The sequence below is a fragment of the Somniosus microcephalus genome, chromosome 9 (assembly GCF_052327205.1).
Source record: "Somniosus microcephalus isolate GS21.2 chromosome 9, FLI_Smic_1.0, whole genome shotgun sequence".
Lineage (NCBI taxonomy): Eukaryota > Metazoa > Chordata > Chondrichthyes > Squaliformes > Somniosidae > Somniosus > Somniosus microcephalus.
The window spans coordinates 250,787,169-250,801,431 of NC_140995.1; the positions used below are offsets into that span (position 1 = coordinate 250,787,169).

At 58.5% G+C, this 14,263-nt stretch overlaps 1 protein-coding gene across 1 annotated transcript in view; it reads left to right on the forward strand.

The window, feature by feature from the left end:
• LOC147113218 (uncharacterized) overlaps positions 1–14,263 on the forward strand; it is a 118,163-nt gene that overhangs the window by 38,618 nt on the left and 65,282 nt on the right. Inside the window, exons 7-10 of the mRNA XM_085998260.1 lie at positions 245–453; positions 9,240–9,435; positions 11,624–11,700; positions 13,472–13,607. Coding sequence (XP_085854386.1) covers positions 245–453; positions 9,240–9,435; positions 11,624–11,700; positions 13,472–13,607 — 618 coding nt within the window. The remainder of the gene's footprint in view (positions 1–244; positions 454–9,239; positions 9,436–11,623; positions 11,701–13,471; positions 13,608–14,263) is intronic.

The following is a 14,263-nucleotide window of genomic DNA, read 5'->3' on the forward strand; positions in this document are numbered from 1 at the left end:
CTGTGTCTCTCACTGACTCTGGATTTACCCAGGGACTGTCTCTCACTGACTCTGGATTTCCCCAGGGACTGTCTCTCACTGACTCTGGATTTCCCCAGGGACTGTCTCTCACTGACTCTGGATTTCCCCAGGGACTGTGTGTCTCACTGACTCTGGATTTCCCCAGGGACTGTGTGTCTCACTGACTCTGGATTTCCCCAGGGACTGTGTCTCACTGTCTCACTGACTCTCTATTTCTCTCTAGGTGGATTGTGTGAGTCTCTGTGCTGATTCCAGTGGTGCCTCCGAAGCGAAACTCCAAGCTGCCTTTTCACAATCCGACACTAACCGGCCGTGCATTCTGCTGCTGCGAGATATCGCCGTGATTGGGAGAGAGCGTGATGGAGTCGGGGAGGATTCGCGCCTCATTTCTGCACTGCACCGGTTCATGAAGCACCTGACGCTGACACCCCAGTATGGCATTAACCCCACTTACTCTTCATTCTTTCAGCGTTCTGTGCATTTTTGTCATAAAATCCTGGATCTCCCTTCCTAACAGCACTGTGGGAACACCTTCACCACACGGACTGCAGTGGCTCAAGAAGGCAGCTCATCACCACCTTGTCAAGGGCAATTAGGGATGGGCAATAAATGTTGGCCCTGCCAGCGACTCCCACATCCCAGAAATGAATTAAAAAAAACATGGAGACCAGGGCTGTACACAGCGCTCCAAGCATGGCCTGACCAAGGTATATGGAGACCAGAACTGTACACAGCGCTCCAAGCATGGTCTGACCAAGGTATATGGAGACCAGAACTGTACACAGCGCTCCAAGCATGGCCTGACCAAGGTATATGGAGACCAGAACTGTACACAGCGCTCCAAGCATGGCCTGACCAAGGTATATGGAGACCAGGGCTGTACACAGCGCTCCAAGCATGGCCTGACCAAGGTATATGGAGACCAGGGCTGTACACAGCGCTCCAAGCATGGCCTGACCAAGGTATATGGAGACCAGAACTGTACACAGCGCTCCAAGCGTGGTCTGACCAAGGTATATGGAGACCAGAACTGTACACAGCGCTCCAAGCATGGCCTGACCAAGGTATATGGAGACCAGAACTGTACACAGCGCTCCAAGCATGGCCTGACCAAGGTATATGGAGACCAGGGCTGTACACAGCGCTCCAAGCATGGCCTGACCAAGGTATATGGAGACCAGGGCTGTACACAGCGCTCCAAGCATGGCCTGACCAAGGTATATGGAGACCAGAACTGTACACAGCGCTCCAAGCATGGCCTGACCAAGGTATATGGAGACCAGAACTGTACACAGCGCTCCAAGCATAGCCTGACCAAGGTATATGGAGACCAGGGCTGTACACAGCTCTCCAAGCATGGCCTGACCAAGGTATATGGAGACCAGAACTGTACACAGCGCTCCAAGCGTGGTCTGACCAAGGTATATGGAGACCAGAACTGTACACAGCGCTCCAAGCATGGCCTGACCAAGGTATATGGAGACCAGAACTGTACACAGCGCTCCAAGCATGGCCTGACCAAGGTATATGGAGACCAGAACTGTACACAGCGCTCCAAGCATAGCCTGACCAAGGTATATGGAGACCAGAACTGTACACAGCGCTCCAAGCGTGGTCTGACCAAGGTATATGGAGACCAGAACTGTACACAGCGCTCCAAGCATGGTCTGACCAAGGTATATGGAGACCAGAACTGTACACAGCGCTCCAAGCATGGCCTGACCAAGGTATATGGAGACCAGGGCTGTACACAGCGCTCCAAGCATGGCCTGACCAAGGTATATGGAGACCAGAACTGTACACAGCGCTCCAAGCGTGGTCTGACCAAGGTATATGGAGACCAGAACTGTACACAGCGCTCCAAGCATGGCCTGACCAAGGTATATGGAGACCAGAACTGTACACAGCGCTCCAAGCATGGCCTGACCAAGGTATATGGAGACCAGAACTGTACACAGCGCTCCAAGCATGGCCTGACCAAGGTATATGGAGACCAGGGCTGTACACAGCGCTCCAAGCATGGCCTGACCAAGGTATATGGAGACCAGAACTGTACACAGCGCTCCAAGCATGGCCTGACCAAGGTATATGGAGACCAGAACTGTACACAGCGCTCCAAGCATGGCCTGACCAAGGTATATGGAGACCAGGGCTGTACACAGCGCTCCAAGCATGGCCTGACCAAGGTATATGGAGACCAGGGCTGTACACAGCGCTCCAAGCGTGGTCTGACCAAGGTATATGGAGACCAGAACTGTACACAGCGCTCCAAGCGTGGTCTGACCAAGGTATATGGAGACCAGAACTGTACACAGCGCTCCAAGCATGGCCTGACCAAGGTATATGGAGACCAGAACTGTACACAGCGCTCCAAGTGGGGCCTGACCAAGGTATATGGAGACCAGAACTGTACACAGCGCTCCAAGCGTGGTCTGACCAAGGTATATGGAGACCAGAACTGTACACAGCACTCCAAGCATGGTCTGACCAAGGTATATGGAGACCAGAACTGTACACAGCGCTCCAAGCATGGTCTGACCAAGGTATATGGAGACCAGAACTGTACACAGCGCTCCAAGCATGGCCTGACCAAGGTATATGGAGACCAGGGCTGTACACAGCGCTCCAAGCATGGCCTGACCAAGGTATATGGAGACCAGAACTGTACACAGCGCTCCAAGCATGGTCTGACCAAGGTATATGGAGACCAGAACTGTACACAGCGCTCCAAGCGTGGTCTGACCAAGGTATATGGAGACCAGAACTGTACACAGCGCTCCAAGCATGGCCTGACCAAGGTATATGGAGACCAGAACTGTACACAGCGCTCCAAGCGTGGTCTGACCAAGGTATATGGAGACCAGAACTGTACACAGCGCTCCAAGCGTGGTCTGACCAAGGTATATGGAGACCAGAACTGTACACAGCGCTCCAAGCGTGGTCTGACCAAGGTATATGGAGACCAGAACTGTACACAGCGCTCCAAGCGTGGTCTGACCAAGGTATATGGAGACCAGGGCTGTACACAGCGCTCCAAGCGTGGTCTGACCAAGGTATATGGAGACCAGAACTGTACACAGCGCTCCAAGCGTGGTCTGACCAAGGTATATGGAGACCAGAACTGTACACAGCGCTCCAAGCATGGCCTGACCAAGGTATATGGAGACCAGAACTGTACACAGCGCTCCAAGCGTGGTCTGACCAAGGTATATGGAGACCAGAACTGTACACAGCGCTCCAAGCGTGGTCTGACCAAGGTATATGGAGACCAGAACTGTACACAGCGCTCCAAGCGTGGTCTGACCAAGGTATATGGAGACCAGAACTGTACACGGCGCTCCAAGCGTGGTCTGACCAAGGTATATGGAGACCAGAACTGTACACAGCGCTCCAAGCGTGGTCTGACCAAGGTATATGGAGACCAGAACTCCAAGTGTGGCTTCTCTTCCCACTCCCGCATCGTTACCTCTGGTGTCCCCCAAGGATCTATCCTTGGCCCCCTCCTATTTCTCATCTACATGCTGCCCCTTGGTGACCTGATCCAAAAACACAGCATCAGTTTCCACATGTACACTGACCACACCCAGCTCTACCTCACTATCACCTCTCTCGACCCCTCCACGGTCTCTAAATTGTCAGACTGCTTGTCCGACATCCAGTTCTGGATGAGCAAATATTTTCTCCAATTAAATATTGGGAAGACCGAAGCCGTTGTTTTCGGTCCCCGCCACAAACTCCGTTCCCTATCCACCGACTCCATCCCTCTCCCTAACATCTGTCTGAGGCTGAACCACACTGTTCGCAACCTTGGTGTCATATTTGACTCTGAAATGAGCTTCTGACCACATATCCACAGCATAACAAAGACCGTCTACTTCCACCTCCGTAACATCGCCCGTCTCCGCCCCGGCCTCAGCTCATCCGCTGCTGAAACCCTCAGCAATGCCTTTGTTACCTCTAGACTTGACTATTCTAACGCACTCCTGGCCGGCCTCCCACATTCCACCCTACGTAAACTTGAGGTCATCCAAAACTCGGCTGCCCGTGTCCTAACTCACACCAAGTCCCATTCCCCCATCACCCCTGTGCTCACTGCCCCGTGTCCTAACTCGCACCCAGTCCCGTTCACCCATCACCCCCTGTGCTCACTGCCCCGTGTCCTAACTCGCACCAAGTCCCGTTCACCCATCACCCCCTGTGCTCACTGCCCCGTGTCCTAACTCACACCCAGTCCCGTTCACCCATCACCCCCTGTGCTCACTGCCCCGTGTCCTAACTCGCACCAAGTCCCGTTCACCCATCACCCCCTGTGCTCACTGCCCCGTGTCCTAACTCACACCCAGTCCCGTTCACCCATCACCCCCTGTGCTCACTGCCCCGTGTCCTAACTCACACCCAGTCCCGTTCACCCAACGCCCCCTGTGCTCACTGCCCCGTGTCCTAACTCGCACCCAGTCCCGTTCACCCATCACCCCCTGTGCTCACTGCCCCGTGTCCTAACTCACACCCAGTCCCGTTCACCCATCACCCCCTGTGCTCACTGCCCCGTGTCCTAACTCGCACCCAGTCCCGTTCACCCATCACTCACTGTGCTCACTGACCCGTGTCCTAACTCACACCCAGTCCCGTTCACCCATCACCACCTGTGCTCACTGCCCCGTGTCCTAACTCACACCCAGTCCCGTTCACCCATCACCCCCTGTGCTCACTGCCCCGTGTCCTAACTCTCACCCAGTCCCGTTCGCCCATCACCCCCTGTGCTCACTGCCCCGTGTCCTAACTCACACCGAGCCCCTTTCACCCATCACCCCCTGTGCTCACTGCCCCGTGTCCTAACTCACACCCAGTCCCGTTCACCCATCACCCCGTGCTCACTGCCCCGTGTCCTAACTCACACCCAGTCCCGTTCACCCATCACCCCCTGTGCTCGCTGCCCCGTGTCCTAACTCGCACCCAGTCCCGTTCACCCATCACCCCTGTGCTCACTGCCCCATGTCCTAACTCACACCCAGTCCCGTTCACCCATCACCCCTGTGCTCACTGCCCCGTGTCCTAACTCACACCCAGTCCCGTTCACCCATCACCCCCTGTGCTCACTGCCCCGTGTCCTAACTCACACCCAGTCCCGTTCACCCATCACCCCCTGTGCTCGCTGCCCCGTGTCCTAACTCACACCCAGTCCCATTCACCCATCACCCCCTGTGCTCACTGCCCCGTGTCCTAACTCACACCCAGTCCCGTTCACCCATCACCCCGTGCTCACTGCCCCGTGTACTAACTCACACCCAGTCCCGTTCACCCATCACCCCCTGTGCTCGCTGCCCCGTGTCCTAACTCACACCCAGTCCCGTTCACCCATCACCCCCTGTGCTCACTGCCCCATGTCCTAACTCTCACCCAGTCCCGTTCACCCATCACCCCCTGTGCTCACTGCCCCGTGTCCTAACTCACACCCAGTCCCATTCACCCATCACCCCCTGTGCTCACTGCCCCGTGTCCTAACTCACACCCAGTCCCGTTCACCCATCACCCCCTGTGCTCGGTGCCCCGTGTCCTAACTCACACCCAGTCCCATTCACCCATCACCCCCTGTGCTCACTGCCCCGTGTCCTAACTCACACCCAGTCCCGTTCACCCATCACCCCGTGCTCACTGCCCCGTGTCCTAACTCACACCCAGTCCCGTTCACCCATCACCCCCTGTGCTCGCTGCCCCGTGTCCTAACTCACACCCAGTCCCGTTCACCCATCACCCCCTGTGCTCGCTGCCCCGTGTCCTAACTCACACCCAGTCCCGTTCACCCATCACCCCCTGTGCTCACTGCCCCGTGTCCTAACTCTCACCCAGTCCCGTTCACCCATCACCCCCTGTGCTCACTGCCCCGTGTCCTAACTCTCACCCAGTCCCGTTCACCCATCACCCCCTGTGCTCACTGCCCCGTGTCCTAACTCACACCCAGTCCCGTTCACCCATCACCCCCTGTGCTCACTGCCCCGTGTCCTAACTGGCACCCAGTCCCATTCACCCATCACCCCCTGTGCTCACTGCCCCGTGTCCTAACTCACACCCAGTCCCGTGCACCCATCACCCCCTGTGCTCACTGCCCCGTGTCCGAACTCACACCCAGTCCCGTTCACCCATCACCCCTGTGCTCATTGACCTACATTGGCTCCCAGTCCGGCAACTCCTGAATTTTAAATTCTCATCCTTGTTTTCAAATCGCTCCATGGCCTCGCCCCTCCCTATCTCTGTAATCTCCCCCAGCCCCACAACCCCCCGAGATCTCTGCGCTGCTCTATTCTGCCCTCTTGAGCATCCCTGATTATAATCGCTCCACCATTGGTGGCCGTGCCTTCAGCTGCCTGGGCCCTGAGCTCTGGAATTCCCTCCCTAAACCTCTCCGCCTCTCTCCCTCCCCCTTTAAGACGCTCCTTAAAACCGACCTCTGACCCACCTGTCCTAATATCTCCTAATGTGGCTCGGTCTGAAGTTTTTGTCTTTAACACTCCTGTAAAGAGCCTTGGAACGTTTTACTGTGTTAAAGGTGCTATATAAATACAAGTTGTTGTTTCCCCCCGTGTCTGAGCCCTTCCACCCCATGTCTGATTGGTTTGCCCCGTGTCTGAGCCCCTCCCCCCGTGTCTGATTGGTTTACCCCGTGTCTGAGCCCTTCCCCCCCGTGTCTGATCCCCTCCCCCCGTGTCTGATTGGTTTACCCCGTGTCTGAGCCCCTCCCTCCGTGTCTGATTGGTTTACCCCGTGTCTGAGTCCCCTCCCCCCGTGTCTGATTGGTTTGCCCCCTGTCTGATTGGTTTACCCCGTGTCTGATTGGTTTGCCCCGTGTCTGAGTCCCCTCCCCCCGTGTCTGATTGGTTTGCCCCGTGTCGAAGCCCCTCCCCCGTGTCTGAGCCCCTGCCCCGTGTCTGATTGGTTTACCCCGTGTCTGATTGGTTCCCCCGTGTCTGAGCCTCTCCCCCGTGTCTGATTGGTTTACCCCGTGTCTGAGTCCCCTCCCCCCCCCCGTGTCTGATTGGTTTACCCCGTGTCTGAGTCCCTCCCCCGTGTCTGAGTCCCCTCCCCTGTGTCTGATTGGTTTACCCCGTGTCTGAGCCCCTCCCCCGTGTCTGCTTGGTTTACCCCGTGTCTGAGCCCCCCCCCGTGTCTGATTGGTTTGCCCCGTGTCTGAGCCCCTCCCCCCATGTCTGATTGGTTTACCCAGTGTCTGAGCCCCTCCCCCGTGTCTGATTGGTTTACCCCATGTCTGAGCCCCTCCCCCGTGTCTGATTGGTTTGCCCCGTGTCTGATTGGTTTACCCCGTGTCTGAGCCCCTCCCCCCGTGTCTGATTGGTTTACCCCGTGTCTGAGTCCCCTCCCCCCGTGTCTGATTGGTTGCCCCGTGTCTGAGCCCCTCCCCCGTGTCTGAGTCCCCTCCCCCCATGTCTGATTGGTTTGGCCCGTGTCTGAGTCCCTCCCCCGTGTCTGATTGGTTTATCCCGTGTCTGAGTCCCCTCCCCTGTGTCTGATTGGTTTGCCCCGTGTCTGAGCCCCTCCCCCGTGTCTGAGCCCCCCCCCCCCGTGTCTGATTGGTTTGCCCAGTGTCTGACCCCTCCCCAGTGTCTGATTGGTTTACCCTATGTCTGAGTCCCCTCCCCCCGTGTCTGATTGGTTTACCCCGTGTCTGATTGGTTTATCCCATGTCTGAGTCCCCTCCCCTGTCTGATTGGTTTGCCCCGTGTCTGAGCCCCTCCCCGTGTCTGATTGGTTAACCCCGTGTCTGATTGGATTGCCCCGTGTCTGAGCCCCTCCCCCCGTGTCTGATTGGTTTACCCCGTGTCTGAGTCCCCTCCCCCCGTGTCTGATTGGTTTACCCCGTGTCTGAGCCCCTCCCCCGTGTCTGTTTGGTTTACCCCGTGTCTGATTGGTTTGCCCCGTGTCTGATTGGTTTGCCCCGTGTCTGATTGGTTTGCCCCGTGTCTGATTGGTTTGCCCCGTGTCTGATTGGTTTGCCCCGTGTCTGATTGGTTTGCCCCGTGTCTGATTGGTTTGCCCCGTGTCTGATTGGTTTGCCCCGTGTCTGATTGGTTTGCCCCGTGTCTGATTGGTTTGCCCCGTGTCTGATTGGTTTGCCCCGTGTCTGATTGGTTTGCCCCGTGTCTGATTGGTTTGCCCCGTGTCTGATTGGTTTGCCCCGTGCGTCTGATTGGTTTGCCCCGTGCGTCTGATTGGTTTGCCCCGTGCGTCTGATTGCCCATCCCCCGCGTCTGATTGCCCATCCCCCGCGTCTGATTGCCCATCCCCCGCGTCTGATTGCCCATCCCCCGCGTCTGATTGCCCATCCCCCGCGTCTGATTGCCCATCCCCCGCGTCTGATTGCCCATCCCCCGCGTCTGATTGCCCATCCCCCGCGTCTGATTGCCCATCCCCCGCGTCTGATTGCCCATCCCCCGCGTCTGATTGCCCATCCCCCGCGTCTGATTGCCCATCCCCCGCGTCTGATTGCCCATCCCCCGCGTCTGATTGCCCATCCCCCGCGTCTGATTGCCCATCCCCCGCGTCTGATTGCCCATCCCCCGCGTCTGATTGCCCATCCCCCGCGTCTGATTGCCCATCCCCCGCGTCTGATTGCCCATCCCCCGCGTCTGATTGCCCATCCCCCGCGTCTGATTGCCCATCCCCCGCGTCTGATTGCCCATCCCCCGCGTCTGATTGCCCATCCCCCGCGTCTGATTGCCCATCCCCCGCGTCTGATTGCCCATCCCCCGCGTCTGATTGCCCATCCCCCGCGTCTGATTGCCCATCCCCCGCGTCTGATTGCCCACCCCCCGCGTCTGATTGCCCACCCCCCGCGTCTGATTGCCCACCCCCCGCGTCTGATTGCCCACCCCCCGCGTCTGATTGCCCACCCCCCGCGTCTGATTGCCCACCCCCCGCGTCTGATTGCCCACCCCCCGCGTCTGATTGCCCACCCCCCGCGTCTGATTGCCCACCCCCCGCGTCTGATTGCCCACCCCCCGCGTCTGATTGCCCACCCCCCGCGTCTGATTGCCCACCCCCCGCGTCTGATTGCCCACCCCCCGCGTCTGATTGCCCACCCCCCGCGTCTGATTGCCCATCCCCCCGCGCCTGATTGCCCATCCCCCCGCGCCTGATTGCCCATCCCCCCCCTGCCTGATTGCCCATCCCCCCCCTGCCTGATCCCCCCCTCTGATTGGTTTCAGTGATTACCCGGTCGTGGTGCTAGGGACCGTGGGGCTGCTGCGGGATCTCTTTGCTGATGTACAGACAGCGTTTCTCCATGAGGTGGCGATGGAGAGCCTCTCGGAGGAGCAGAGGAACGTCATGGTGGCAGCACTCAGTGCCGAGCTCCCCCTGGGCAAGGACGTCAACCTGGCAAAGATCGCCAAGCTAACCGCCGTGAGTATCGCACCGCACGGCCACCGAGACCCTGATCAGTATAGCGTGACTCGGAGTGTGACTGAGGGAGAGTGACCAGAGTGACTGAGAGAGAGCGGTCAATCAGAGTGACCGAGAGAGAGCGATCAATCAGAGTGACCGAGGGAGAGCGATCAATCAGAGTGACCGAGAGCGAGCGATCAATCAGAGTGACCGAGAGAGAGCGATCGGTCAGAGTGACCGAGAGAGAGCGATCAATCGGAGTGACCGAGAGAGAGCGATCAATCAGAGTGACCGAGAGAGAGCGATCAATCAGAGTGACCGAGAGAGAGCGATCAATCAGAGTGACCGAGGGAGAGCGATCAATCAGAGTGACCGAGGGAGAGCGATCAATCAGAGTGACCGAGAGAGAGCGATCAATCAGAGTGACCGAGGGAGAGCGATCAATCGGAGTGACCGAGGGAGAGCGATCAATCAGAGTGACCGAGAGAGAGCGATCAATCAGTGACCGAGAGAGAGCGATCGATCAGAGTGACCGAGAGAGAGCGATCGGTCAGAGTGACCGAGAGAGAGCGATCAGAGTGACCGAGAGAGAGCGATCAATCAGTGTGACCGAGAGAGAGCGATCAATCAGAGTGACCGAGAGAGCGATCGGTCAGAGTGACCGAGAGAGAGCGATCAATCAGAGTGACCGAGAGAGAGCGATCAATCAGAGTGACCGAGAGAGAGCGATCAATCGGAGTGACCGAGGGAGAGCGATCAATCGGAGTGACCGAGGGAGAGCGATCAATCAGAGTGACCGAGAGAGAGCGATCAATCAGAGTGACCGAGAGAGAGCGATCAATCAGAGTGACCGAGGGAGAGCGATCAGTCAGAGTGACCGAGAGAGAGCGATCAATCGGAGTGACCGAGAGAGAGCGATCAATCGGAGTGACCGAGAGAGAGCGATCAATCGGAGTGACCGAGGGAGAGCGATCAATCAGAGTGACCGAGAGAGAGCGATCAATCAGAGTGACCGAGGGAGAGCGATCGGTCAGAGTGACCGAGAGAGAGCGATCAATCAGAGTGACCGAGAGAGAGCGATCAATCAGAGTGACCGAGAGAGAGCGATCAGAGTGACCGAGAGAGAGCGATCAATCAGATTGACCGAGAGAGAGCGATCAATCGGAGTGACCGAGAGAGAGCGATCAATCGGAGTGACCGAGAGAGAGCGATCAATCGGAGTGACCGAGAGAGAGCGATCAATCGGAGTGACCGAGAGAGAGCGATCAATCGGAGTGACCGAGAGAGAGCGATCAATCGGAGTGACCGAGAGAGAGCGATCAATCGGATTGACCGAGGGAGAGCGATCAATCGGATTGACCGAGGGAGAGCGATCAATCAGAGTGACCGAGAGAGAGCGATCAATCAGAGTGACCGAGAGAGAGCGATCAATCAGAGTGACCGAGGGAGAGCGATCGGTCAGAGTGACCGAGAGAGAGCGATCAATCAGAGTGACCGAGAGAGAGCGATCAGAGTGACCGAGAGAGAGCGATCAATCAGATTGACCGAGAGAGAGCGATCAATCGGAGTGACCGAGGGAGAGCGATCAATCGGAGTGACCGAGAGAGAGCGATCAATCGGAGTGACCGAGAGAGAGCGATCAATCGGAGTGACCGAGAGAGAGCGATCAATCGGAGTGACCGAGAGAGAGCGATCAATCGGAGTGACCGAGAGAGAGCGATCAATCGGAGTGACCGAGGGAGAGCGATCAATCGGAGTGACCGAGGGAGAGCGATCAATCGGAGTGACCGAGAGAGAGCGATCAATCGGAGTGACCGAGAGAGAGCGATCAATCGGAGTGACCGAGAGAGAGCGATCAATCGGAGTGACCGAGAGCGAGCGATCAATCGGAGTGACCGAGAGAGAGCGACCAATCAGAGTGACCGAGAGAGAGCGATCGGTCAGAGTGACCGAGAGAGAGCGATCAGAGTGACCGAGAGAGAGCGATCAGAGTGACCGAGAGAGAGCGATCAGAGTGACCGAGAGAGAGCGATCAGAGTGACCGAGAGAGAGCGATCAATCGGAGTGACCGAGAGAGAGCGATCAATCGGAGTGACCGAGGGAGAGTGATCGATATACGGTGATCAAGGGTCAGTGATCAAGGGTCAGTACTGGGCTCGGAGTGATGGGGACCGAAGCTGATGGTGTGGCTGTGCTGTGTTTGCAGGGTTATCTCCTGGGCAATCTGTGTGCCTTGCTTACCCAGGCGAGCCGGGCAGCCTGCAGGCGAGTGCGAACGAGCTGGTGAGTATCCTCAATCTGTCACATTACAGGGGAAGGAGGGGGGGAGAGAGTCAGCACCTTCAGGGGAGGGGGGAGAGAGTCAGCACCTTCAGGGGAGGGGGGAGAGAGTCAGCACCTTCAGGGGAGGGGGGAGAGAGTCAGCACCTTCAGGGGAGGGGGGAGAGAGTCAGCACCTTCAGGGGAGGGGGGAGCGAGTCAGCACCTTCAGGGGAGGGGGAGAGAGTCAGCACCTTCAGGGGAGGGGGGAGAGAGTCAGCACCTTCAGGGGAGGGGGAGAGAGTCAGCACCTTCAGGGGAGGGGGGGGAGAGAGTCAGCACCTTCAGGGGAGGGGGGAGAGAGTCAGCACCTTCAGGGGAGGGGGAGAGTCAGCACCTTCAGGGGAGGGGGGAGAGAGTCAGCACCTTCAGGGGAGGGGGGAAGAGAGTCAGCACCTTCAGGGGAGGGGGGAGAGAGTCAGCACCTTCAGGGGAGGGGGAGAGTCAGCACCTTCAGGGGAGGGGGAGAGAGTCAGCACCTTCAGGGGAGGGGGGAAGAGAGTCAGCACCTTCAGGGGAGGGGGGAGAGAGTCAGCACCTTCAGGGGAGGGGGGAGAGAGTCAGCACCTTCAGGGGAGGGGGGAGAGAGTCAGCACCTTCAGGGGAGGGGGGAGAGAGTCAGCACCTTCAGGGGAGGGGGGAGAGAGTCAGCATCTTCAGGGGAGGGGGGGGAGAGTCAGCACCTTCAGGGGAGGGGGGAGAGAGTCAGCACCTTCAGGGGAGGGGGGAGAGAGTCAGCATCTTCAGGGGAGGGGGGGAGAGAGTCAGCACCTTCAGGGGAGGGGGGAGAGTCAGCACCTTCGGGGGAGGGGGGAGAGAGTCAGCACCTTCAGGGGAGGGGGGAGAGAGTCAGCACCTTCGGGGGAGGGGGAGAGAGTCAGCACCTTCAGGGGAGGGGGGGGAGAGAGTCAGCACCTTCAGGGGAGGGGGGAGAGAGTCAGCACCTTCAGGGGAGGGGGGGAGAGTCAGCACCTTCAGGGGAGGGGGGAGAGTCAGCACCTTGAAGGGAGGGGGGAGAGAGTCAGCACCTTCAGGGGAGGGGGGAGAGAGTCAGCACCTTCAGGGGAGGGGGGAGAGAGTCAGCACCTTCAGGGGAGGGGGGAGAGTCAGCACCTTCAGAGGAGGGGGAGAGAGTCAGCACCTTCAGGGGAGGGGGGAGAGAGTCAGCACCTTCAGGGGAGGGGGGAGAGAGTCAGCACCTTCAGGGGAGGGGGGAGAGAGTCAGCACCTTCAGGGGAGGGGGGGGAGAGTCAGCACCTTCAGGGGAGGGGGGAGAGAGTCAGCATCTTCAGGGGAGGGGGGGAGAGAGTCAGCACCTTCAGGGGAGGGGGGAGAGTCAGCACCTTCAGAGGAGGGGGAGAGAGTCAGCACCTTCGGGGGAGGGGGGGAGAGAGTCAGCACCTTCAGGGGAGGGGGGAGAGAGTCAGCACCTTGAAGGGAGGGGGGAGAGAGTCAGCACCTTGAAGGGAGGGGGGAGAGAGTCCTTGCTCCCTCTCTATCAGTCTCACTCCCCTCTCTCTCGGTCTCTCTATTTTTCTGCAGTGTTTTTGTGAACAGCTTGCTGTAAGTTGTAACGTGCTGTGTGGTGCGATGTCGGTTATGGCTGTTGCTTGTGTTCTGGTATCTGGGGCTTGGGACTGTAAATGGAATCTAAGCTCAGGTCTGTGCTGCCAGGGTCAGTCCTGCCCCATTGCCCCACCCACACTGAGCCTCTGTGTCCCTGTCACACTCCCAGTTTTTCAGGTGCTATTCCAAGTGTGCAGGAGGAGCTGGATTTATGTGCTGCTGGAGTGACGATCCTGTCGGAGGATTTTCAGGTGGCGTTGGATCAACTGCAGACAGTGCATTCACAGGCCATCGGAGCCCCAAAGGTTTGTCTCGAGTCCGAGGTAGATTGTGGGGGCGGGCAGACGGGCCGGATTCTGCTGGACCAGTGTATAGTGGTCCTAATGTCACATGTACGCTGACAACACCCAGCTCAACCTCACCTCCACCTCTCTCCAACCCACCACTGTCTCTGAATTGTCACACTGCTTGTCTGACATCCGGTCCTGGATGAGCAGAAATTTCTTCCGATTAAATATTGGGAAGACTCTGATGCCATTGTTTTCGGTGCCAGCACAAACTCCATTCCCTAACCCCCGACTCCGTCTCTCTCCCCGGCCCCCGACTCCGTCTCTCTCCCCGGCCCCCGACTCCATCTCTCTCCCCGGCCCCCGACTCCATCTCTCTCCCCGGCCCCCGACTCCATCTCTCTCCCCGACTCCGTCTCTCTCCCCGGCCCCCGACTCCATCTCTCTCCCCGGCCCCCGACTCCATCTCTCTCCCCGGCCCCCGACTCCATCTCTGTCCCCGGCCCCCGACTCCGTCTCTCTCCCCGGCCCCCGACTCCGTCTCTCTCCCCGGCCCCCGACTCCGTCTCTCTCCCCGGCCCCCGACTCCGTCTCTCTCCCCGGCCCCCGACTCCGTCTCTCTCCCCGGCCCCCGACTCCGTCTCTCTCCCCGGCCCCCGACTCCGTCTCTCTCC